General features: G+C 42.2%; 1 protein-coding gene across 2 annotated transcripts in view; it reads right to left on the bottom strand.

Annotated features, from left to right (window-relative positions):
* MICALL1 (MICAL like 1) overlaps positions 1-27,279 on the bottom strand; it is a 46,988-nt gene that overhangs the window by 9,547 nt on the left and 10,162 nt on the right. Inside the window, exons 2-13 of one of the 2 annotated variants that reach the window (XM_089528143.1) lie at positions 25,121-25,169; positions 21,962-22,103; positions 19,400-19,500; positions 15,705-15,841; positions 14,803-14,883; positions 12,597-13,147; positions 9,227-9,290; positions 8,239-8,636; positions 7,388-7,860; positions 5,191-5,325; positions 4,109-4,235; positions 2,694-2,784 (exon numbers count right to left, since the gene is read on the bottom strand). In XM_089528143.1, coding sequence (XP_089384269.1) covers positions 2,694-2,784; positions 4,109-4,235; positions 5,191-5,325; positions 7,388-7,860; positions 8,239-8,636; positions 9,227-9,290; positions 12,597-13,147; positions 14,803-14,883; positions 15,705-15,841; positions 19,400-19,500; positions 21,962-22,103; positions 25,121-25,169 — 2,349 coding nt within the window. The remainder of the gene's footprint in view (positions 1-2,693; positions 2,785-4,108; positions 4,236-5,190; positions 5,326-7,387; positions 7,861-8,238; positions 8,637-9,226; positions 9,291-12,596; positions 13,148-14,802; positions 14,884-15,704; positions 15,842-19,399; positions 19,501-21,961; positions 22,104-25,120; positions 25,170-27,279) is intronic. The other variant, XM_089528144.1, reaches the window with a different exon arrangement.

Below are 27,279 nucleotides of genomic sequence, written 5' to 3'. Positions count from 1 at the left end.
AAATAAATTTTTTATTATTATTTATTTATAACAGCTAAACAGATGCTTCTGGGAAGCCCATAAACAGATTATAGAATCATAGAATTGTAGAGTTGGAAGAGACCACAAGAGCCCTCCAGTCCAACCCCCTGCTATGCAGAAACTCTTAATCAAAGCATCCCCGATGGCCATCCAGCCTCTGCTTAAAGACCTCTAAAGAAGGAGACTCCACCACACTCTGAGGAAGTGTGTTCCACCGTCTAACAGCCTTACTGTCAGGAAGTTCCTCCTAATGTTGAGGTGGAATCTCTTTTCCTGTAGCTTGCATCCATTGTACTGGGTCCTGTTTTCTGGAGCAGCAGAAAACAAGCTTGCTCCCTCCTCAATATGACATCCCTTCAAATATTTAAAGAGGGCTATCATATCATCTCTTAACCCTCTCTTCTCTAGGCTAAACATCCCCAGCTCCCTAAGTCGTTCCTCATAGGACATGGTTTCCAGACCCTTCACCATTATGGTTATGAATGCATCATTCTCCTGCTCCTGTGCCCAATGATTGTTATCCACTTTAAGGGCTGAGAAGTTCTCTTAAGGTGGTTACAATCCTCTCAATCTAGTTATAAACCAGGAATGCAGTGGCAGGGAAATACTTAGTACGATAATATTCCTTTTGAAGAATCGGTTTGAATCCTGGATGCCTTCGAAATCCAGCAGCACACTGAATTTTGTTTCAGTCCTATCCAGTAAAAGAGGATATCATGACTGAATGAGATTACTATGTGTCACAGGGGAACCACAGCCATTTCCAGCTGGAAACTCTGAAGAAGATTATGGCTACAGGGCTTCACAGATCTATTGTATGCCATCCAAATTTTGGGAGATGATTTAAAAGAAGGGAAAACACCTTTCCTTTGAGAAATGGAAACCTTCCTCACTTTTCCCAGTTCAGTGGTTCATGGCTAGGATTTCTACTACTTAAGATATGGTGATTTCAGCAGTAACAAAAATGTGCCTTTTGCCACACTCCTGTATGGAAATGGTATTTCCATTTCTTATGAAGAGAGCCACTTTTACAGCTGCCCACACATGTGCTCCCCTACTGCCATTGTGGAATTCCCTGCTGCTGCAGACTTGCCAAAATTCAATCTGAGCAACTTTCAGAAGGCCATAAAGTCCACTTTAAGCAGTATTGCATCTAAGCCCTTCTTGTGGGCTTCCCAGATAGGCCTTCAGTCGGACCCAGCACAGCTCTTCCTATGTTTTTGCTCATTCAGACTGGTCTTCAGGAATCAGGGTTAGGCCTACACAGAGAGGGTACATTTCATTGATTTTTCTCCTTGATTCCAATGAACAGTGGCCAACTACCAGCAAAGAAAGGCTACTGGAATCATAGGCTAAGTTAAATACAGCTGTTCAACCCAACTCCCAGATGATACCAGTGGGAGTTACTGCCTTAGGTAGCACCACAAAAAGATAAGGGCAGAAAATGCTGCTTTAATAGCCCTGGTTCCCATATAGACACCAGGTAATGTTTAGCCCTGTATGGACATCTTTTGTATGTCTGTTGGGGCTATAACATGGGACATAATTATTCTAATATTCTAACAAATGCACAGAGGTACATCTCACTTCCTCAGTTTCACTGGACAGTTTGCCTTTGTTCCCTGTCCTAAGATTTCCACTTACCAGAGACTACCCCACTAACAGTAAAGTCCACAGCATATTGAATCCATGTAAGTCTTGCAGTAGTCTAGATCAACTCCCCAGTAAATGTCTTTGGGACAGCAGCCAAACTCAGCTTGTTGTATTATTCATTTATTATATTTGTATGCTTCCTGTCTCCCAGAAAGGGCCCAAGGTGGCTCACAGATAAAAACATTAAAAGAAATTACAGTTGTCCCTCCGTATCTGTGGACTTGCCATTTGCGGTTTCGATTACTTGCAATTGACAAGCCCGCAGCTCTCTCCCTCCCTTCCCTCCCTCACCTTATGGCTAGCATGACCTTCTTCCGGCTTTACCTCAGCTAGCGTGGCCTTGCTTCAATTAGCACAGCCTTCATCCAGCTGTTGCAGCCATTTTCCGAGCCATTGCAGCCTTGCTCTGGCCGAGGAAAGCTTGTGCCTGCCAGAGGAAGGCTGCCCTGGCCAAGGCAATACCTTCTTTGAACTGACACGGCCTTGGCTCAGCCGTGCGGCCTTTCCTTGGCCAGTGCAATCTTGTGGCAGCCAGCAGCACCATTTCCCCAGCCACATGGCCTTTCCTTGGCCAGCGCCGCCATTGGGGACAATGGGACTTTAATATTTGCGGGGGGGGGGGGGGGCGCGGGGTGGTGGTGGTCCAGAATGGATCCCCCAAAATCCAGAGCAACGACTGTACAGTAAAATTTAAAACTGTCAAGATCATCTAAAACAGTACAAAATTACAGCACATTAAAATATACAAAAGTTGAAAGGCATAGCTAAAACACACATAGTCTGTAAAAATCACTCTGGCATAATTATATATTGAATATGTCTTAGCTTGCCAATGAAAGGAAGGCAGGGAGGAGGCCAGCCTAACCTCCCTTGGAAGGGCATTCCAGAGGTTGGGAGGCTCTCTCTCACATCCTCTCCAAGTGAGTCTGCAATGGTGGTGGGAGCAAGAGAAAGCCTTCTCTCAAGGATCTTAGGTTCTGGCAGATTCATCAAATAGTCTGGAGCTAAGCCATACTCACATGTAGATGAGCTCAGACTCCCGTCGTACCAGCATGTGCTTCTCATGAATGAGTTTAAACCAGTCTACCAGCAAACCATCTTCTGGTACATCTGCCAGTCAAATGGAGAGCAGAGGCTCAGAAACAGTCAATAAATAAAGGAGTCACTTTCCTTCACCTGCCAAAAGCAGAAGGCAGATGCAGACAGAGCATCTCTGACTCATGCTCAATGCTTCCTTCAAGCACCCAAGACCCAGAGATGCTATTTTTTAAGCAGAGGTCCAACAAGAAGAGTGTTTCTTCAACTAACAATGTCTCTATATGGATTCCATCCTACCTGCTACAAAATGCTGGCTGGGGGATTTTTTGTAAAAAAAACCCTGTCTCCTCCTTTTCAAGCTGCCAACATTCAACCTTCCTCTTTGCCTTTGTTTTTAATGGAGATACATTACCTCAGCAAGCAGCATGTTAGCTTGCGATCCTCACTCTCCAGCTCACCCAGGGGCTGAAATTGTCAGTTAAAACTGATATCCTGTTTTATCCTCCTTCAACCAGCCCCTCATCATGTTCCAGTTCACTCTCCTCCTCACTAAAAACAGGCATCATAATAAGTCCTTTACCCTGAATATCAATCAAATAAATTTCACAATGGCCTCATTCAGAAAATTCTGACTTACTGTGAATGAAAGTACAAGCCTAAGCCTGTGGTTTGTTTATTATGATGTGCAAATCTGGTATTTCAGCTTCTCTTCCCCACAACAAGCCAGAGGTATAAGCACAAAACACTCCCAAGTTTATGACTCTGGCTTGTCTGGAGAGAATCAAGCCAAAGTTCCTGACAATAAACTGATGACAGAAGACCCAAGTTTCTTGAGCTATTCCCACTTGCAGAAGGAGCTAAGAGGGAGCAATTGAAGAGCAAATCCTTCCTTCTTTACTTTTACCCTTCTCTTACATGCCAAGAAGCCAGGCTGTCCTATCTTGCATACCCCCTTCCTTCACAGCAGCCTTACATCTATTCCTCCTGAGATTCTCCACCTAGTACATTTGAGTACTCTCTCCTTTCAATACCTTGCCCTCAAACTTTTTTCTGCTTCTCTAACCAAATACTGGTCCTCAGCCTCCATGTTTCCATACAATAATGTGCATTGAAATAAACACTGATAGTGTTATTATCTATAATTATAATTTAAAAATAATTATTTTTCTTAAATCATTGAAAATATTGAAACTTTTAAAAAGCTGCACATACACAAGATACAATATGGAAATATGTTGCCAGACAACAGCTACTCAAGACCAGGTTAACGATCCCACAGTGGTAAGTCAGAAGGAAAAGCTGGCACACTTGGCAATTTAATCAACACTGTCTTGTATCTCAGGACTCTTCCTGACTTTTCCCCCTTTCCCCTCAAGAGTGGCATCACTCATCCTACCATTCTCCATGCTGCGGAGTCTTCTTTCGAGTTCAACTCCTTGGTGCTCCAACTCATCCAGATGTTGCTCAATACTGTCCATCTCACCATAGATATCCTCCACTGGGACATACTGGTCTGACTGAACCTACAAGAAAGAGGAACACAGAGCCATGCTTTCTTTTCTTTCCTTTTTTAAAAAAAACAAACAAACCAAGCCAGTCATATTTTTGTGGACTCCAGAGTGGGGAGGGGGGAGAGGGAGATAACATTACAGAAAATATGTGAACAAAGGCTAGGATGAAATGTCACAATTTGGACTCCCTGCCTCCTGCAAGCACCTCCTGAGCCTTTGAGAACATGCTTACACAATTATGAGGGATAACAACTTTTCTTTTAAAATGAAAAGCTGTTATTTTTAAGCATACAAATTCATGATTGGGAGATTGGAATCCTGAGAACTTACAAAAATTTACGCAGCTTTGAGTATGGCATGAAGTAAGAGGCTGTACAGACCGACAGTAAGCACCATCATCGGGGCAGCATAGGGGGGGGGGGGGACATTTGGATGCACACCCCAATGCCGCCTCAATGCTGGCGTCACACCACTCACTTGAACACACAAAGAACAATGTTGCGGCACTCCTTTGGCACGGCACTCACACACTACATGCCAAAAGGAGTGCTGAAAAGTGCTGCCGCCACGGCAAGGATGTCCTTTTTCCGGGCCAAAAAGAAGCGGCATTTTGCTGCTTCTTTTTGGCCCAGAAAAACACTGGATTGGGGCAGCATTAAACAACTCCTTACCCGCCATCTGTTTTGTGCCTAAATTAATCAGGAAATAGCTACATGAAGAGAATTTGGGTGGAGATGATCTTAAAGTAAGGTTCCAGGACCACAGTTCATATCCCTGACCAGCACTTTTTACTCTGGTGCAAATTTTTGAAAGAAGCTACTATCCCCACCTCTAAATATCAATTGCTCCTTCATGGCACCACTTAGGCCTCTACTTTCCTCATTCCACTACTGTTGGGGGTGGGGACACCCTGGGAATTAAAGCATCAGAGCAAGCAGTTCAGTCTTTCTACTTTCTTGCCATTTACCTTCCGTTTGATTAATGGAAAGCCATGTCCTGGAGCAGGAGGCCTTGCAGGCTTGGGTCCCTTTGGGTTTTTCTTAATGGATGGGGAGGCAACAGGTGATGGCTTCCGGTTGAAGGGATTCTCTTTACAGGATGACTGTGGATAAACACACAAGACAGAACATCAAAAGGCCCGCCTTAAGCATTAAGTGGGCTATCACTCTGCCTGAATGCCCAGGGTGTGGGTGAGGGCCACAGGTCAGAATCAAGTGTGTGCTTTATGTGCAGAAAGTAACTGGATCAATCTGCAGCATCTCAACAAGTCAGAAAAGCAACACATTTGAAAACAGGAGGGCTGCTGCCAGTCAGTGTTGACAATATTGGGCAAGATTAGGGATGGGCAACTGCAGAGGGTACAGGAGATAATTTTTACCTTTGCATACACCCCAGAACACACACACATACACTCAAAAGTGGCTGATGAGAAGCCAGAAATAAGCCTGAAAATAACTTCCACTTTTGGTGGATTTTCTTAGATGGGAAGGTGGTGTGTGTGCAACATGAAGAGGCACCATTTTGTCCTTACCTCAGGTAGCAAAGAGTTTTTGACCAGGCTTGGCTCAAGGATCTGAAATCCTGTACCACACTGCATAGCAACTGTTCCTGTTGGGAGTGTATTATTCCCAATTACCCCCAAAAGCACTTGTGCACTTTAATTTTGTAGGCAGTGTATAATCACTAATGTAATCAGTGAGTATAGCTAAAGGGAAATGGAGAACAGGCCAAACATTTTATCATGAATCCTGAACAACTGAGGCAGTAAAGCCCTAACTGGTTAAAGCTTCGTGTCAAGATACTTGAATATACACATTTGTTGGTACACATGTTGCCGGGGCTGATTTCAGCCAAAGTCAAGAGGACCAAGAAGTACTTGACAGACCTGTTGTAAGGAGTTGGGCCTCTGCCACCAGATAGATGGGTTTTATAATATCACATACCCTTAGGAAGGGGCTGCAAGGGCTATTTAGTCCAATCCCTGACATGTAGGAAAATACAGTATAACTACGCTACAACGTTTCTGAAAGAGTCCACCCAATCTCTGTTTAAAGTCTTCCAAAGAAGTACAGTTCACTCTGCAGTCCGGGGCAGTCTATTCAACTGTCATAACAGTTCTTACAGTAAAGTAGTTCTTCCTAATCTTTAGGTGGAATCCCTTGTAATTGAATCCATTTTTATTTTAGAGTTGTTATTAATTTTATGGCCAAGCATAAACAAATTAACAGATTTGTTAAACAGATATGTTAAACCAAATTAATTTGTATTAATGACACTGTTCGATACTTTTTGCATCAGCATGGCAGTTTGAGCCTGGGAAAAGATACAAAGATTGGAAATGGACTGGGTGAGTGAATTTTCCTCTATTACTAACTTATTATCAAATTTTTATTTTTAACTTGCTTGCATAGTTCTCATAGCCATTGTGGGGGATAAGAGTCACACTTGTGCACTTTGATTTTGTTTGTTTCTCCTCTATACAGTGCGCCCTTCTTTTACGTGAGGGATCTGTTCCAGACCCCCTCCCCACATAAAAGAAATTGCATGTATGCTTGAACCCCAATACAAATAATGGAATTTGTGCTTGCAGCAGTGCAGTGTATGACAAGGGCATACTGTATAACCCTTGGGAGTCCATCTTCTGTCAGTCTTGCCTTTCGTGGAGTGAACCCAAGTCTAAGGGCTTCGGCTATGGGGAATTTGCTCGCCAGTTGGGGAATAGTCTGGATAGAATTAGTTGTTTAGAGGCCCAATTCTACCATTGGCTATGAGAGGATTCTGGAAACCATTAGTGAAAGGGATTGAATTTTTCCCTTCTGTGTACCATCTGCTTCAACATTTACCATTAATAAAGTTTATGCTAAAGCAGTAATATATGCCAATGTTCAGCATCAAACTCTTGGGGAGGCTTAAAACTACACCCAGTTTCAACACGGAAGACCAGTGCAAGATTGAGAAGTAATCACTTGAAAGACGCATAGCAGGAGTGAAAAACTCTTGGCATTCCAGAAGGTTTGGGCTTCAACTCCCACAGTCCCTTATTACCCGAACTTCTGGGAAATGGTCACCAAAGCAGCTGGAAGACCTAGGATTCCCCACCCTGATCTACAGACACGGCCAGGGTCACCGAATTCCATTTAGGTTTTTGAAGCACTTCAACTTACCTTTGGCTGTGCTTTGGGTGAAGTAGAGCTCCTGGCACCCCCACTGTTCAGATCCGACATCAAGAGGATAGGTGTGGGGGTGGCACCAACCAAAGGCTTGGGTGAGACTTGCCCAGAGCTGATTTTCAAGTTCCCAGCTGAGCAGCTTTTGGTGGACTGTAAATTTCCCCCAGGTAGCTCATGCCCAGAATCAGCCAACTCACTGGATGATGATGAGGAAACAGCAGAGTAACTGGGCAGAGCTGCAGGACCCTCGCTAGAGATGCTGGCAAGTGGAGGATCCAAGCAGGGATCACTGGAAACAGCTGGAGCATGAACCATGGGCTCAGATGAGCTCTTGGGCACAGAGGTCTCCTCCAAGTTTTCAGAGGCCTTGGCTGAACACTCAGATGTGATGCTCTCTAGGCTGAGGGCAGGCGATGGGGTAGAAGAAGATGGCTCTGATCTGGAGAGTCGGGAGATGGAATGGTGAGCTGCAAAACAAGTGAAACACTTGAGAGGATGGGATGACACACACTCATCTGCAGAACCACTTGAAAACTGCTCTGTGCCATCCAAATCACAGCATGTTTTAAGCAGAATGCATATGCAAGAAAAAGGAATGTTGACAGAGAAAATTACTACAAATTACTGAGAGAAATCATTACCAGTAAATATCTCTCAGCTCCTTGATCCTTCAAATGTAGGCCAAGATGACCCAGTTTAATTGCACTCTTCTGCTTCTAAAGGCATCAAAAGTACAGGGTTACCAGGGAACAATGTTATATGAAGGAGATGGAGTAACTTGTATGTTGGATAGATATCATAGAGGGGTAATTTGTTTCCCATTTGAAGATAGAATACAGACTCACCAAGTGGGGATGCATTGGGAGCCCTTGGTGCTGGACGCTTCTTTGTCTTGGGGCTGCTGGTAGGGGTGATGCCATACCAGGGGTGAAGAACCCTCGTGGTGGCTTCAGCGTCAATCTGCTCTGGCTTTGGAGCATTCTGTGGTGTGACAGATTCCTTCTCCTCTTCCTCCTCCTCCTCCTCCTCCTCAAAGGGGTTATAGGGCTTTGGCTCCCTTATAGTGGGCTGGCTTTCTCTCCCTTGTGTTTTTTCTTCCTCTTCAACACCTTCATCCTCTTCTGAAGCCTTAGGTGGACTCTCCTTGCTACCACCTGGTGGGGGAGGAGCAGGCTTCTTCTTGGGCTCCCCTTGAACCAATGCAATCCATGGAGGGTCTTTTGGCTTTGGTGACTCACCAGTTCTAGTTGGAAGGTGGAGAAATAGACATTGTATAAAGATAGATGTAGGGAGGAAAAATGGAGCTGTCTTTTTGAGTAATGAGGTGATCCAATGTTCATTGCTCAATGAATGTCAGATGTTCCCTTATGTCCAAGTTCACGTGTACTTTGTGATTCTGCTACATAAGCATCAGAAATGGATACTGAGCACAGAAGCCATCCTGCACAAAATACATCATGCAAGCTTTCCAAGCTTCACTGGCTTCTTCATCAGGCAAAGATATTAAAAATCATACAGTAGAAGAAAAGGGATGATGTTAGAGTCACAGGTCAACATTTTGTCTCAGATGTGCATATTGGTTGGCCAATAAAAGTATCACTTTTATTGTTCTATTTTGTCTCATGGCCAACATGGCTATCCCGAATATGTTTCCTGAGGTAATCTCTATTACATTTACACTCACACACACACACACACACATGCACACTTATTGCTAATATTTTCACATGTGTTCCACAAGGTGGGGAAGTACTGTGGTCAGAGATTTATTAGACTTTACATTTCAGTATTGGTTTCTCTATCTCAATGTGATTTTCAAGCAAAAGAACATACCGGTCTGAGGATGCTGGCCTGCCTCTGGGCTTCGGAACTGGAAGGCAGGGGTCAGATGGCCTACCTAACCAGAAATTGAAGAAAACAACAGGTGTGTAACATCTTCTAGAAAATAGTTCCAAATCCATTATAATGCAGAAAATTTATTTTACAAAGAAAATGGCTAGTCCTTATAAAACTTGACCATATATTTGCACAATGTCTTCTGAAAGTAGTGTGTTAAATTATGAGGGAGGATGTCTGCTGCTGGGAGCAGAACCAACACAGCTCCTTATTTTTATACTTTGATTACAATTCTCTGGTCCAAGCCCAAGGTACACTCATCCTTTATTTCCATGCCTTTTCTGCCACCCATCCATTCAAGAAGCCATTCCTTCTGTTTAACAACTCACGTAGTAGACGTGGGCAACCAAAAATCTCATATGTTAGAGATGATGATTGTGACCATGGTGACTGTGGGACTCCAGCAGTTGTAGTTTTTTTTTTAAAAAATAACCTTTTCTAAACTCTGTATGCCAGCTGTGAAGAAAGGACCAGCATGAAAACACAGTAGGCTGTCAAACAGGGAAAAGACAGCTTAGTCCCTCCTCCAGTCTACTTGGAAGAAGGCCATTTTAATTCCCCTATTAAGACCCTAACAGTTTGTAAGACTAGTAACTTCAGTGGATTGATTTATAAGGCTGCATTCCCTTTTGGTACAGAACTGAGATTATCTTGACACAGAATTGTAAAATGGGAGTAGACCTATAATCCTGACAATGGAACACTTCGAGAGTTGCCTGTGAATACAGTGGGGGCAAAGTGAACTCTGCCTCAGCCAAATAAAGAGATGCAAACCTAGCCCTGTAATTGCTTCACAAGAGAGTTTCTCGACAGTTTTCCACAAAAAGCTGGCCCCAACTGCAGGAGACAATGACAGCCAAATCAAGAGAGGAAATTTCCATATGATTGATATTTACTGTGGGAAAGGAAGATAAAACACATTCTGAGTGCAAATAACAAAAAAAGGAGAGACTCCAAGACTCTGCCTCTTTCCCTATACCACTGAAGCAGAGGTTTTGAAATTCACCTTTTAAAAGTATTTTGTTCCTGTTATTCATCATAATGTTTGACATGTAACCCATTGCTCTTGTATGATGTAATGTTTAAAAAGTAACTCGTTAAGTTTCTCATTCTGCTGCTGGTTACTTTTCCAACAATTTTAATTACTTTCTTGAGAGAGAGAAAAAAACCCTTTAAGATAAGGCAATGGCAGAAACATGTAAATTCCTGACAAAATATGTCTAAAAATGCCCTTTTAAAAGTAACTTTTGAAAGTAGTAGAAATGGGTAGTAGCTGCCAATAACAATTGCATTACTTCCCTGCAATACATTTAAATCAGAGCTTGGAAACCTTGCCCCTCCATGTGTTGATGAACTACTGTCCCCATCATCCCTTACCCCTGGCCAGAATCCCAACAAAATTAAAATAGCCACAAATCCCTCAAACCTGATATAAATTATTCTCTTCTAAACAGACATTGAAACCCACAGTTCTTTGTTATTGACTTGCTGCAGTCACTGTGATATTCAATACCCAAATTTACACGATGACCTCTATGTGCCATGTTTTTCTGTTCAGACTGTGCTCTGGGAAGGGCAGTATTTGCTTTTCTTAGTGTTTCCTTTTTTCTGCAATGCATCTACAGTGCAAATAGCAGAGAGGCCAGAATTTCCCAACAGAACAAATAGTTTATATGCAGAAGATGCTCCCAGATCTCTCAAGCATCACCAGTTAAATCAAGGATGGAGGTCCTCTATCAGTTCAGAAGCCATTTTCAATTTCAGAGAAGTTCTTAGAAGCTGCTTTTCAGTGGCAAAAGAGTGTGACCAAAAACTCTACCATATTTTACCTTAAATTTAGTATTGCCAGGAACAAAGCCCCCAGGAGAAGAATTTTAACCTTTCAGAATGGGGAATGTACAAAGCCTGGGAAGCTACCAAGACAATGATGCCATAAAGATGAGACATGGCAATCTGGGGAAGCCTTAAGGAACAGATTCATGTCCAAGACCTTAAGCTCCCCATCCCTGAATTAAAGAATGGGCAAGATCAGTAGCAAGAGGGAAAGGGACTTTTTCTGTGGTGCCATGTGACACTCTCCCTAGAGGCTCTTTTCAATACTAGGTTTTTAATTTTCCCAGCAGTATTTGGAACTGCTCTAGTATTTTAAGATCAGGATTTCCCCCTCCCTTTCTTGCTTGGATTCCCAAGTGTTGATGAGTGACATATTCCTCAATCTCTGACCACTAGCTATTTTGACTGGGATGATGAGGAAATGTAGTTTTAGATCTGGTTTTTTTTTTTCCTGGCTGGTTTTATTTTGTGTTATAGGTAAGCTTTTATTGCTATTGTATATACATCTACAAGGCTAAAAATTTATTCCCAAAAATTAACCCCAAAATCCCAGGTTGACTTATTTACAGGTCAGAATGGTAATGTGAATGGAATGGAATGGAATGGAAGCTCTTTCAGATTTCCCCATGCAGTGGGAAGATAGTTTCTTTTTCTCTTGCGCCAAGCAGAAAGAGTCCTGAGTGATTAATTGCTTTTAAACAAACAAACAGAGAACCTCTCCAGCCCATTGACTATGCTGTCTGGGTGAAGGCTGAAACCAAAGTTGAAAGAAACAGCTTCAATGAGAGTCCCTCTTGCTGCATGCACGCATACGCACACTGAAGGAGCCTCCAAGTTTTTCCCTCAACTCATCCATGGGTCATGGCAAAGTTTTGGCCCCAAAACCTGACCTTGACTTATACATGAGGTCGACTTATAGTTGAGTATAGTAATGTTGGTTTTATCTTATGTTTATTGTTCTTTTACTGTTACCTTTTATTTTATGTTTATTTTATGTTTTTGATCTATGTCTACACTACAAAGAGAATTTCAGTCAGTTTCTAATTGAAAGAAACAAGGAACAGGGCTGTGAATGACATCCAGCTTGGAAAAGTTACTTTTTTGGATTAAAGGTAAAGGTAAAGGTAGTCCCTTGACATGAATGTCTAGTCGTAGCCAACTGTAGGGGGCAGTGCTCATCTCCATTACTAAGCCAAAGAGCCAGCACTGTCCGAGGACTGCTCTGGTGGCCAATCCTGTTGCCAATCACAGTAGACAATACAGGGCTCGGTGGACAATTGGTTTATCCTAGCACATAGGTATGCTTTTCAGGAGAGAAAGACTTCCCAGAGGGCTGCACAGTAATATGCCTTTAGATGCCCAAGATGTCTGTTTGTGCCTACAATTCACACACACCTCATTTTACTTTAGTATCATGAATTGGCTTATACAAGATCCATTTTCTGATCTCCTGACCGTACTCACGTTTGCTTACCATTGACCAGCTCAGATCCTGGCTCACTGGAGCTCTCAGTCTGGATGTTGGCTCTGGGCCTTGGAACAGGATGGGAATTTGGTGGCGATGGGGCTGTGGTGTCCATGCTCTTCCGGGGGGCAGGAGTAGGCCGAGCCTCCCTGAGCTTAGCTTTATCCTGGATGAACATGGGGGGCTTGGCTGGCACAGGGGGCTTGGAAGGCATTTGAGAGGAAGGCTCAGAGTCAGGAGTAGAGGCAAGCATTTCATTCTTTGGCTGAGCAAGAGGCGTCTCAGTCTCTGCCTCCATTCTGTCAAATGATCTTGTCCCTTCGCTTTTCGCTTCTACAGCTGATGGATGAGTCTCTAATACTCCATTTTCTTCCTCCATCCCAGCAGTCACTACCCCAGTCTCTCTGCTTTCCTTTATATGCTGATGATCTGGACTTGGCCTCCGTTCAGCCCTTCCATTCAGGCCTAGCTTGCCACGATGCTGGGTACATACAAATGTGCCCAATTCAGGTCCAGGCTTATAGGATCCAGGAAGGAGTGTGCTGGAGCATTCCTTACATCTGTCAGAAAGAGAGCATGTTACTAGAAGGTTATAAAGAGTCGTGGCCTAGCAATCACCAAAATACTCAAAAGACCAAAATTCAGTCACTAAACTTCAATTTCTTGGCCTCCTTCTCCCATTTGTAAACTGAAAAAGCAACCCTACATGTATCTCAAAGAGTGACAGAGGGAGGGAAACAGGTGTGGCTCCCCGCCCCTATCCCTTAGACCAGGGGTTCCCAGCCTGTGGGTCGGGACCCCTTTGGGGGTCGAATAACCCTTTCACAGGGGTCGCCTAAGACCATCAGAAAACACCTATTTAATTACAGTTATGAAGTAGCAACGGAAATAATTTCATGGTTGGGGGTCACCACAACATGGTGACCTGTATTAAAAGGTCGCAGCATTAGGAAGGTTGGGAACCACTGCCTTAGACTGAGGGGTTGAGGGCCCTTGCCACTTGCCAGCTAATTCTGAATTATGCCTGGGGTGCCATTATCAATGTCTGGTCTCCTAAGTGCCAAACTCACAAGGTTAGTTAAACCATACAGGGTATCATTGGGGCTCTCTAGACCGCCTCAAAGGTGCGGTCTGGAGGCGCCCAGTTTTCCTTCAGAGGGACGCCACAACACTCAAACAGCGCGGCATCCCTCCACATCAAAAAGAACCTAGAAAAACCAAGTTCTTCTTGGCATGTGGGGCCGCCGTCATCAGTGCACCACTGGCGCACGGCGATGCATTCAGGACGCAAGCGTGGCATCCGGAGGTGCGGATGTACCACTGTGCTTGCGTCATGCACATGCACCCCATATGGATAGTGTCACATAAAGATGGCGTCACATAAAGATGGCCATTAACACTCCACTTGTGCATTTTCAAATACAGTGGACCCTTGTTTTCCACTATGGTTTGGTTCCAGGACCCCCCGTGGATACCAAAATCCACGGATGCTCAAGTCCCATTATATTGAATGGTGTAGTAAAATGGCAAAATCAAGGTTTGCTTTTTGAAATTTATATATTTTTAAAATATTGTCAAGCCATGGATGGTTGAATCTGTGGACAAAGAATACATGGATGCGGAGGGCCAGCTGTTTGGGAATTTCAGGTTATTTATAGGGAAAATGAGCAGTCTCTTTTGGTACTATTAAGCTATTTATTATAACTATTCATAGACATAAAACATTTCCATTCCCTTTAGAGAAAAACACTGACATAGCAATATCTGGGTGCACAGCTTGAGTACATTTGTTTATACTGCATGTTAATGCATCATTCAACTTAAGTCTACAAAAACTCATGCTGCCAAATTTTTTCTTTCAATTAGTCTCAAAGGTGCTACAAGATCTCTCTACATGCAGGCATAAAAGAGTTATTATCCTTGTTATATCTTAACAGCAGTCATAATTATTTAAGTATATCTATCCTTCCCAGTACCTGTATAAATCAACATTTTTGGCCCATGTATCAGGCAGTTATCAGTTCTTAGTTTATCACAGACAACGAGCTTCCATGCTGGAGGAATGCTAAAAAGCATTCACCCTCTTTTATCCTATCCTTATGCCCACTCAATTTATTTGCTGACCAATCAAAATGAATCGCAACTGATATGTATATTAGTTCTTATCCAACTGAAATTGAGAGTTGGGGTAAAGTAGGTGTCCCTTCTATCCTACCTGGTCTGGCTGATGTACCCTGCATGGTTTGTCTTCTTTCCAAAATCTATTGCTGTTCCCTCTTCTTGAGTACCTGCACTTCTTGAGAATCAGTGCACAGTCATTTTGCTTATCTATATACATTGCAAAGCATCTCACATTCTTCCCAAACTGACAAGAAACCTGCAGCCAATTTCCCGCTGACACACTCTCTCACACACACAGCTAGCTGCCGGTATTCACTCTTATTAGGTTAAATTTTGTCCTTCAAAATTATATAAAGATGCTGAGAAGTTGCCAACTTCTCTGGCAACAGAGGGAAAGAAGACAGGTAGCAGCATCAGAAAACTGTTCATCTCCCAAGACCCTGCTAGCTTATTCTAAACAAGGCAGAAGGAGAAGTGGCAACTTTCCTATTGTTTTTCTCTGCTATCCTTAGAGAGTTGTCCTGTATTATTGTGTCATAGGAGGGCTATTTTTATGGAAATTTTAACGTTTGATCTGTATGATGTATGTGATTTTGTTGTAATCCCGCCTCGATCTGCCTCTTGTTGTTAGTACTAACAAGAAAAAAAGCTAGTCTGAGCAATAATTCTATAAAATAGAGAAGCACATAAAAGACAGTCACTGGCCAGGAAAAGCCATCATAGGCCTTCTTGAGTGTACAGATGATGGACTCTTTTTAAATACAGAAGACTGATGACGCTTCCCTCCACCTCAATATTTTTCCTCTTTAAAAACCAGGGCACCAGGCCTCACAATAACAAAACAAAATATGAAAGTGTTCTGAGTTCATCATTCAGAAAATGAGATGCTCCAAGTGGCCTTGGCAACATTAAGCATGCTTAGTAAAAGAAGAGCAGACTTGTAGGACAAGAGGTGACAGTGTTTGTTTTCAATGGACTTGGGTTGGAAGAGCTTACCTGAAGCACTGACGGTGATAGAGTTTTCCATCAGCCAGATAGCGCTGGACCAAGTGAACATGTTGTTGGCAAGCTGTACACGTACTGCTAAGGGTAGTTCGTTGGGACTGTTCTGCCAGGCCTTCAGCAACATCATCCTGAAGTAAAAAGAAGTTCTAATGAGGATGCCTCCATTTCTTGGAACAAAGAACTATTCCTCAGCTACAGGTGGAAGACAGTCAACCTCCAGAAGCTGTTGAACTGAAGCTCCTATCATCTTTCACCATTTGCTCTGCAACTAAGGCTGATAGGACATGCTGTCCAGTGCAATCTGGAAGACTATATATCATCCACTTCTATTATAAGTCTTAACAGACTTCTATTTGGTATAGCTTTCTCCAGCCTTGTGCTCTCCAGACTTTTTAATCTACAACTTCCAAAATTCCTAGCCACTGCCTATGCTGCATGGAGCTGATGAGAGCTACTTCAAAACATTGGTGTGCACCACCTTGGAGAAAGATAGTCCACAGAGCTGCAACTCTGACCAAAAGACTAGGGAGTGGAGAGGGGAAGTCAAGTGCCAAATACTTTTATCAGATTGCAGTTGCATTATATTTATATTGCAAATGGCTGCCTCACCCAGTTCACATACGGTAGAATATTATGAAGAGTCTTATCCACTTCTACAAGATACTCTGGCTCTCATCTAATCCTGGAATGAATGAAGCAAAGCTTGTGCCTCCTAAGTGCATTGGACAATAGCCTCCAAATCAACCATCTACCTATTGTCCAGAACAATGGGAGTTAACAGTTCAAGACATTTGGCTGAGGATGCATTAGTAAATACTGGAATGAATCCTCTCTAGTCTATGGTCCTCTTCTTGAAGTGATTGCCAGGAAGGGCGGAGTAAAAGGCAATCTTCCAGTATTTGTCCCATTACAAATGATTTGTCTAGCTCAAAGGAAAATATATTATGATAACTATTGAATTTTTAAATGCAACATCTGAATAATAACAACAATGATACAATCCAGCTCTAGGCAGCAGTCCAAGGTCTGGCCACATTGCTCCTAAGGAGAGAAGTTCTTTTACTGCCTTTAAAGAGAAAAGGCATCTTGTTGTATTACTTTCCCTATCTCTCTCTCTATCTCTTTTTTTTTGTCTTTTTTCCCTTTCTTTTTCTTTTCTTTTCTTTCTTTCTTTTTTTCCTTTTTTTTTCTTTTTTCTTTTTTCTTTTTTTTGAGTGGTGAGAGATCTCTTCAAGAGCAATTTCCTTCTGCTCCTGACATCATTTGGCTTTTCATCCTCTAGGTGATCATCTACTTAGGGGAATAATGCCCATGTTGCAAACAGGTGAAGTATGACTTCAGTTGGGGGGAATCAAGGTGCACCCAAAAGCTTGATTTGGCCCTCAAGTCAATTTCCTACAACCCTACAAAGTTGTCACCAAGTTACAAAAAGAGGTTGATCCACACTTTCTTTTGTAAAATGAAACTTGTGAAATCTGTGAAAGAGATATTTTGCCCTTTCTATTGGATTTTGCATGCATGATCAATCATCCAATGTGCTTTTGTTTGCATAAAGTGTAGCACCTGAGCCAAGAGTTCTGCTACTGTGAAATCCCTAAAGCAGGGACAGGAAAAGAGTGGCCCTCTAGATGTTGTGGGACTGAGAATCCAATCATCCCTCACCACTAGATATACTCCCTAGAGCTGATGAAGGCCAGCATGTGGAAGGGGTACAAACTCCCTACTGCTGTCTGAAAGGTATTCTAAGGGGTCGATCTAAATAGCAAAGTACACTTCTGGGCCCCAGATTACCATCTGGAGAATGCAGATGTTTGCTATCCTATTACTAATTTGTGGCTGATCAACTCATTTATAAATAAAATCTAAATTACTTAAAAACTCTTGCCCAGCAGTGTTCCACTGCTGTGGAGCAGAACAACAAATCCAGTAACCTAACTCAGTGTAAAATGGCTCCATCTTCTTTACACAGACAAATCTAGTCCCTTGGTAGTTTCAAGTCTTGTGCTATTGTTTGGCTTGGTGGATGGTGGTGGAGGAAAAATACTGACATCATTGAAGGCAATGTTAGTTTGTTTACATGCTGCTGACAGGACTTAGACAAATGAATGGAGAGGATTTATCATATTGTAATCCCTGCTGCAGCCATGGAAACTAAGGCCTGTTACAGACAGCCAAAATAAAGCTGCTTTGAGTCACAGTGGAGGTATGGTGTTTCAATGATGCAAGAGTCCAGAAGCCACACCAAAGCCACGCTCCAGTCCTTAGGGCTGGAGCGTGGCTTTGGTGCGATTTCTGGACTCTTAGGACGCATGCATCATTGAAACACTATACCTCCACTGTGACTCGAAGCAGCTTTATTTTGGCTGTCTGTAACAGGCCTAAGTGAGTAACCTTGGGCAAGTCACACTCTCTCAACATCAGAGCAAGGCAATCGCAAACCCCCTCTAAACAAATTTTGAAAGAAAATCCTGTGATAGGGTTGCCTTAGAATCACCATAAGCTGTAAATGACCTGAAGACACATAACAACAGCAACAAATCTCAGCTTGAACCTAACTATTCTTCAGCAGTCCTGTAGGTAACCTAACTAAATCCTGGCATGAAAGGTATGTCACTGGGCTTAGTATCTCTGTACTTTGCCTCTAGGCAAGGCTTTTGAACCGCTATGTCCAGGAACACATACACAATTCCATTAAAGGCAATAGCATGACTATTATTTCAGGATGAAACAGTGGAATAAAAGGGTCCAGAGATCCTGTAAATACATCAACTGTTCCTTTGACAGCTATTTCAAAATAAGTAAGGTAAAAAGCCTGGGAATGTTAGGAATAACATAGGACTTACACTATGTCACACATTATGTCTAGCCTCTTATTTTTAACAGTTAATGGTAACAACCCCACAGCTTCAGGCAGGTGTTTTTCCAGCTGTATCCTAAGATGTTGAAGACTGCACCTGTAACCTTGTGTGCCCTACCACTGAGCTACAGCTTCTTTTCAGTTCTCCACACTAGGCCAGAACACCTTTTGATCCATGTGCACTATATTATGGCACGCACAGATCTTGACAATCTCTGTGTTTTTGCAACCACAGGCAAGATAAGCATGATCTTTAATGAACTCCTGGTAGGCTGTCACCCAGGGTACAAGTGAGCTGCATTCAACCTGGTTGCGTGACAAGCTGAGCATTGCCCACCATGCCCTCTTAGAGAAAGAACTAGTTTTATTTTATTTTATTTTTTATTACATGTTTAGACCAGCTAATGACCAGAATTCTTCAGGCACAGTACCAAAAATTTAAAATACAGAATATAAACAATTACAGTGGTCCCTTCCCTTACATGGGGGATCCGTTCTGGATCCCCCGTGTAAAGGAAATTCCATGTATGCTCAAGCCCCATTAAAAGTAAGGTGCTTGCGGCGGCGTGGCGGTTCATACACCATTAGTATTTCTGGTGCGTGGCGCTGCTTCTTCCCACATGGCTTTCAGCATATGCTGAAAGCCATTTATGTCACGTCCACATATGATGCGGGCGCACAGTACTACAAACAGCACATAAGTAAGCCAAGCAAAACTATCTGTTTTGAATTTCTTTTGGAGTGTATCATTTGAGAAGCCAGGACTGGAAGCAAGTGAGAAAGATCTGGACCAATTAGATGGGTCCTGATTTTTAGCAGGCTTAGGTACCTGGGATGTTGATGTAGTCTCAGATGCAGCTGCAGGCCCATAAACTGGAAGGGTGGGTGAGGAGGCAACTGCTGGACGTTTCATAGATGGGGGGACTCTGGCTGCAAAGGCAGAGGGGAAAAAAGTCAGCTCAACCCACAACGGCAGCTGGAGAGTGAGAAAAGAGAAAAAATGGGTAGCATTCCCTGGTTTTAAAAGGCCCAACGGGCCAACCTGGCTTTTCACACTTTGACGCCACCTACAGTTGGGGCTGAAGTGCAAAACCTTCACTTTTTTCCTACCTGATGATTTTTGACAGCAAACAACTCACTCTTTCTCTGCATCATACTTCAAAGTTTTTCATTTAAGTTTGACTTAGCACCCGGCTTAAGGGTTTGAGCAGCATCATTAAAGTCATGGGAAGTGCCAGATATCCACAAATATTGACAGAAACTTAGCAGCAAATATTGTGTTCATCACAACCTCCTTGCTTCTCCCCTGGTTAGAAGAAAGGGATGGAGTCTTGTCCCCAAGCCCCCTCAACTGAGGAATTGAAACGCTCTCCCTAGAGAGGATTGCCTAGTGCTTTCCTTAATATTACAGCAACTAGCAAGCCACCTTTCAATCTTTCAGGCATTTTAACTCACTTTGTATTTTTATATCCAAGTTAGGCTTTATATTTTCTGTCTCCCATTTTGAACTTGTGTCCTGAATTGCTTTAGTTCCATTATTGTTTTATATCTTTTTTAATTTGCTGTCTTGTTGCTGTTTTACTCTCTGTTTTGGAAAAAAAAATTGTGGTTTTGCTTCTACTTTTATTGTGCTTGTAATCTTAGAATGATTGGTTTTATATTGTTTTTTTGTTTATATGATGCACACTGCCCTGACAGCATAGGCTACAGGTAACTTACCTCCATATACAAATTAATTTTCCACATACATACATACATACATATCACACACAGACATCTATACATTCACTTGCCAGAGGCAAACATCTTATGCCAGTGTGGTGTAATAGTCAGAATGCTGAACAGGGATTTAAAAGATTCAGGTTCAAGTCCCCACTGAGCCATGTAACTCACTGGATAATCTTTAGTCTGTCTTTGCATGACCTTTTTCATCTGACAGGGTTGTTCTGGGGATAAAGTATGAAGAAGGACAATTATACAGGCTACTATGAACTCACTGGAGAAAGGTGGAAAATAAATGCCTGCTAGTGACCCAGCCATCATGCTTTCATCTCCGAACTCTCACTTCCACTGCATATTGGAGAATGAAAAGGAAAGCAGGAATAACTCCCACAGTGTTCTCACCTTCTCCATACTCATTGCAAATGAAAGAAGTCTCTGCCTCACCTTTGGAACGTGCCAGAAGATTTTGGTGAGAGGAGACTTCAGTAGTGAACACATAATGGCTGTCATTCTGTTAGTGACATATACAGGCATAAATCCAACTTACAGCTGCATATGTCTTTTTTTAGTGTAGCAACTGGAGTGCTGGACTACAACTCTGAAAAATAAGGTTCAGTTCTACGCTCAGCCATAGAAATCCATTGGGTGACCTTGTGTGAGTCACCCACTCTCAACACCAGAAAACCAGTTGATAACCCTATGCCTTAGGGTCACCATAAGTAGGAAACAATTTAAAGGCAAACAACAATAACAACATGTTTTTGGGTTGTTGCAGAGCTTGGTATTCTGTTCCACCCTCTGGAACAACAAAACCCCACCCTTGGACTCACTGTTTAGCTAGTACAGCCCTCCCCTCAAGTCATTCAGTAGCTGCTGAATGACTTGGGGGAGATCAGAGAAGTGTCCAGTCAGGTGCATGTGAATGACCTAATTTACTTAGACTTCCAGAAGATTCTGGAGGGGGCTACAGCTGCTAAAAAGTGAGTCTAGCCAGGGGGTTGAATGAAGAAATGTAGAGTAGCTCTGCTTATGGAACTATTATGCTATGCTGTGCTATACAGGATCTTGGCCATAGTGTGTTTATACACTATGTGGCTTAATAGACAACCTCTGTTTGGGGAAGAAGTCTTAACATGCTGAAATCCAGAGATACTCAGAGCACTCCCAAAGCATACTAGAGGTTAAAAGCAACCTTCCACTGCTCTCCCCAACTCCAAAATGAAAAGTAGGGTGGGAATTCTCCATGTTTCAGGACTGTTTGAAGTCCCTCCCCCTGCCCAAAGACTATTCCTACCATTAAACAGAATAAGGCAGTCGCCACAGAGAGTTGTTTTTGACTAGCAAAAAAATGGTAGGAAACTGTTAATCATTTATCACAGTATTTATACTGCCAGTAAACAGGAAAGGCATTCGTGGGTTTTTCTGATATAGATGCTTTATTCGTTTCCCTCTCACTCTCAGAACAAGCTCAGGATAAGGGCTGGGACTTGTTATACTTGCATAAGGGTGTTCACATGGAGAATAGCTCTATGGACTCGGCACAAGCACTCAAGTTGAAAGGAGAGCAAAGAAACCGATGCTGCTACACCATAAATGAGAAGAACTCCTCAGCCACTATGGGTAATGCTGAAAGTATTATGGGTATGTGTGTGAAGAACAGTGCTCTCACCTTGGCTGGGATTGTTGAAATGGTTATAATACTGAGACACATAAGTCATGATGCTGAGGCAGTCAGGGACCTTCATGGAGACCATGTCACTGGGATCCAACAGGGCAGGGATCCCCAGCTCCTGCTCAGCAACCTCAAAAGCCTGCAGAAGCAACAGGAGGAAAACAGTTCAGAGAAGTTGAGGCTGACACAGACACATAAGTGTATCAAAATTATAACTTGGAAAAATTCCATTTTTGAACTACAGCTTCCAGAACTCCCAAGCCAGCATGGCCACCATTTCCACTAGTATTTTGACTTAAATAAATAAACCATGAAAAAATGAATTTTGCTCTGACAACCCATTCTTTTTATCCTGAAGAGTGCCAATTTTCTGCAAAGGAAGAGTTTCTGCTCTCTGTCAGAAAGGTAACACAAAACAGGGTGAATTTTCCAATATAAAGCTTTTTGAAAGGACAACAAATCCAGCCACTTCTCTTCCTATGCCTGCATGCTTCCTAAGACAGAGATGGGCAAATGTTAGGTATCCAGGATCCACCTTCTTTTTCAATAGAACGACACAGTCCACTAACTAGTTCCTCATGCAACAGGCACACTCCTCAAACTGAATAATTCTAAGCAGAGGAATTTGTTTTGAATATCAAAAATGAAGAAAGCTTTCTTCCTCAATTCCAGCTTTCTTCATTTCAACAGTTTAATGGGGGAGAGGGCTGTGTGTATGTTATTTTGTTATTGTCATTATTAAACATTTGGGAATCAGAAATCTTCACCAACCTACTTCAAATCACTAGATCTTCCAATAGATCTAGATGTACCTCCTGCCCAGGCCTAAGCTAAGACATGAGAGGTAATCTAAGGAGGTTCATTCAAATGCCAGTCACACTGCAAACCTGCTTCAGAGACAGCAAGGAACTCGGTCAGGTGTACTGTAAAGATACTGGTAATGAAGAGTGGTAAAACTTTGCCCAAGCCACAATCTACTAACTCCCTGTTATGCTTAAGACCAGCACAGTACACAGAAACTGTTTCGACATTTGGAAGTGCTGTAGTTGGACTGATATAATAGCCCAGTCAGAAATTAGAAAACTGGAGACTTCTGAGTTAAAATCCAGGCTTAGCCCTGAAAGCTCAGAACGCGAACATGGACCACTCACCAACTCTACCTCACAAGGTTGTCACAAGATAAAATGGGAAGGAGAATCACATACACCAATATGAATTTGTTGGCAGAAAAGCAGGATATAAATGTAATAAACAAAGAGGTTACAGAGTGAAAAGAAATAATGGAAAGGCCAACACCAGCTTTTTTCCATCTTGCCTTGTCCCTGAGGCTTTTAAAGACTTTACCATGTCCTACACTTCATAGTTCCTCGCCTCTTTCTTCCCTTCAATCTAAATTCCTTTCGAATACTCCTCCAAATTTCTGGGAGCGAGGAATACTGTTAGAAAACATTGTGCAAATGAAATATACTTCATGCAAGAAGAGCTTAGCAAAATATCAGACTCTTTGTCAATACTGAGTAAATAAAACAAATTGACTACAGGTGAATCTTTTCAATGATAAATAATTGCCAGGATGAAGAAAAAGGTGGAAATAAGAAAGAAGACAGTGGTAGATTTGCTTCCAGCAGCAGCACATTAGAGTATGCTGGACTATGACCAATTCTCAGCTGCACCACAGACTCACCAGGTGACCTTGGGTGAGTCATCCTTCTATAGTCTGAGAATGCCAGAGCTTATAACTGGTGTTAAATTGCATATCATATTGTAAGACATACAGACAGAACTATTTTATTCTGTTTTTTCTTAAAGAAAAGTCAAAAGCCAGCATGGTATGCAGTTAGAGTGCTGGACTGGGACTTGAGACGTAGGTTCCAGTTCCCACTGATTCATAAAATTTGTCGAAGTCAGATTGATTGTCGTTAGGATAGAATGGAGTGGAGAAGTGCCATGTATGGCTACTTCAAGCTTGTTATAGAAACAACAGACTGCAAATGTAACTACTGCAAATGTAACTAATAAAGAGTTAATCAATAATAAAACACAGATTTAAAAACTGAATATTACTGCATGGTTATTATTCCAAGATGAAACAATGGAGTTAACTGGGATCAGGATCCTATGAACACATCAAAATAATTAGAAATAAGCAATACATTAAACATGCATCCACACAAATAGTATATTATGGAATTATGATGCCATAATCTTTGCGACCTGGGAGAGGCTAATGCAACCTTTCAATTAAGAACTATGTCTATGCATGTTTGTATAGTTGTATAATACATATATTATGTTTGTAGTTGCTTGCTCAGTTGTTTCCCACAAGAAAGGGACTACTAAAAGTTACATCAGAGTTACCCCATCCCTAGTCAGAACTCTGCAATTATATCAGTGTGCTTCTAACCAGCCAAGATTATTATTTATGCTTGTGTGGTATCTTAAATATGCCACAAGACATGTAACCATATTATTCTACTGTCATGGCATGCCTGTTCCATTTGGTTGCAAGTCTGGGTCTGCAAATTTGTCATGTAAGCATGGATATGCCAATACCAGCAGAAAGCATGGAAAGCACGTACTGTACTCTGGAGATCTTAGTATGCTGTATCTTTAAAAGACAAGCAAGCCATAAAAATGTTCCTAGATACTGAATTCATGGATGACAATCAGTTGTACTAGCACATCAGTTTGAATAGGGGAGGCTGAGCAAACTCTCAAGCCATCCCCAAATGGCCTTCCACTCTTACCTGCCCACCCCTTACCCAATGACTAGGAAGTGCTGGGAAATTCACAGTGAAAATCAGACAACTAGAACAGGAAATTGTGTTTCAATATTTTAACAGCTTCTGGTTTTGAAAAAATAAGCAGCAGAAGAATGAATCAACCAATCAATCAATACAGGGAACATCAAAAGAGCCAAGGAAAACAGGGACTTCATAATTTGAGCACCATGGGAAAAGAAAAAGGTTTGGGAAAAGCATACTGTAAGCTGGCAAGGGACACAGGCTTCAAATATCTCAGTGCCAGTATCAAATTTCCAGACACACGGGCAACCAGGCACATAGGATTTTTCTTGCACTACTGAGAGCAATCTGAATCAGGATAAATAAAAATAAAATAAACTGATGAACAGTGAAGATCACAATAGAGACTTACCAGGCGGTTGTTTTCGTACACATTCTCCTTGGAAAGTGAATTAAAATCCCTGCAAAACAAAACAAAAAAGATGTCACAGGAAGGGCAGGAAATATGCTTCAGTATCTACCAGATCATATGTAGATTTTGTGAGCTGGCCATTATTAGCCAGACACTTCAGAGTGTCATGTTTCAGGAAGAGAAAATTTAGTTGTCCATAGGAAAAGAAACCCTTCAGTTGTGGACACAAAGGGCAGGGAATTCAGACTGCAGAAGAATATCCGTTACAGGACCACCAATGACAAAAGTGACAAAAAATAATAATGAAGACGTAGGAGGCACTTTCAGAGAGAGATCTCTACTATATTGTTTATGTTTGTTGCTCTCCTATATCAATTGGCATTCTTTTAATTAGCTTTAATTACACTTCAGTCTTAGGGCTGAAGAAAAGGCACAATGCAAACAAAACAAAACAAAAACTTGGAAAGGTACACTTCTGCACCAACATGCTCTTCACCAACATGTGTGCAACCTGTTCAAAAGAAGTTCCCAATGAGTTGAGCTCAAAATCCAGGCCAATCCACATATGACATTTGAACCAAAATATAGAACATATTAGGAGTACAGGAAGAATTGTGCCAGGACAAAAGCCCTAAGTATTCCAACTTTCTGTGCATATACGGACCAACAGATGATTCTGGGAAACCCATCAGCAGTATTTTTCCATTTGTGCTTCCCAAAAACCAACAAACTACCTCTGATATGGGAGTTCATATACTGCCATCATGATTAGTAGCCACTATTAGCTTTACTTGTCTAATGGGCCCAGTACAAGCCGCCAGGAAGCAGCATCCTGGCAGCGATAATAGGGCTCGGGACCACACACCAACCACACCTACTACGTGTTGGTGGCGGCCTAATGACGGCCTCCCATCCACACGGGGGCCGCTACCTTTATGTAACGGTCACACAGCGTCCACACGTCACTGTGCGTTGTTTACGTCCCGAGTGCACCAGTGGCACACTCGCGATGTAAGCCAGGTGCCGCAAAAAGAACCCGGAAGAACCAGGTTCTTTTTACTCCGGAGGGACGTTGCGCAGTTTGGCGACTGTGATGTCCCTCCGGAGGGAAACAAGCTGCCACCTGCCTGCCCTTTTGAGGCAGTCTGTCCTGGACCAAACTCTTTTAAATCTGTCCAAGTTGGCAGCCATCACTATTAGTGCCAGTATACACCATCATGCAGATAGTTTTCACATTACATTTTACCCAGGGAGCTGTTCCCTATGTACACCAATGAAAATCATCATATAAGATGATCATAGCTCCATAGAAAATAACCATGTTGGTTGGGAGGCTATGCCTGGCAGTCATGTGCTAAACACAAGACTATGAGCTTCTTTGGGTCCCACTAATAGGCTTCCTAAAGGCAACAGACTGGCTATTGTATGAACACAAGGTTGGAGTAGGTAGGCCTTTGGAATGATCCAGCATGGCTCTTGTTATATTTTGGCAAACTGAACCCTTGAGAAGTATCTGTATAATATTTATGCATGGTAAATACATTTTATAGTAAACAGAGAGCAATGTAGGATGCAAACATGCTTCAATTGGCTCTCAAAACATTCCAAAACCTGTTTTTATAAACCAGAGGGTACCAAATCAAGTCATCTTCATTCAGCATATGACTCTCCCCATAACTAGAGATTCCTGGCATTCTTCCTCTAGAATGCCACTTCTCACCAGTGAATCCCAGATTTCCTTCCCCATTCAGTAACAAAGAACTGAAAAACAATGACAGCATGAGGAAAAATAACAATGTGAACATTGGGGAACAACCTTAAAGGAGACTGCATGGGACAACATGTCAGCACACTCTATGCAAATGATATCTTTCACAATCATAAAATGGTATCATTCATTCATACAATGCCACCAACTTCTGACCTACAAATAAATAACCTTTATAAATAAAGGTTAATAATAATAAATATTGTATCCTATTCACTTCTGTCTATCTGCTCAGTAACAATGCTACAACTCAATTTACATTTTTCTTAGTTCTTCTAATGACCACTGCCCCTTAAAATTTACTAATGGGTTTGGGAAGAAGGTAAACAACTGTTACTTTAAAAGACAAAACATTTATCAAGATCTTCAGGACCTTCTCCAAGGGAGGAAA

The sequence above is a fragment of the Sceloporus occidentalis genome, unplaced genomic scaffold (assembly GCF_023333645.1).
Source record: "Sceloporus occidentalis isolate IW3139 unplaced genomic scaffold, rSceOcc1.0.p SCAF_5, whole genome shotgun sequence".
Taxonomy (NCBI): Eukaryota; Metazoa; Chordata; class Lepidosauria; order Squamata; family Phrynosomatidae; genus Sceloporus; species Sceloporus occidentalis.
The sequence above is the reverse complement of the archived record's forward strand: the minus strand, read 5'-3'. Positions and strand labels throughout refer to the sequence as shown.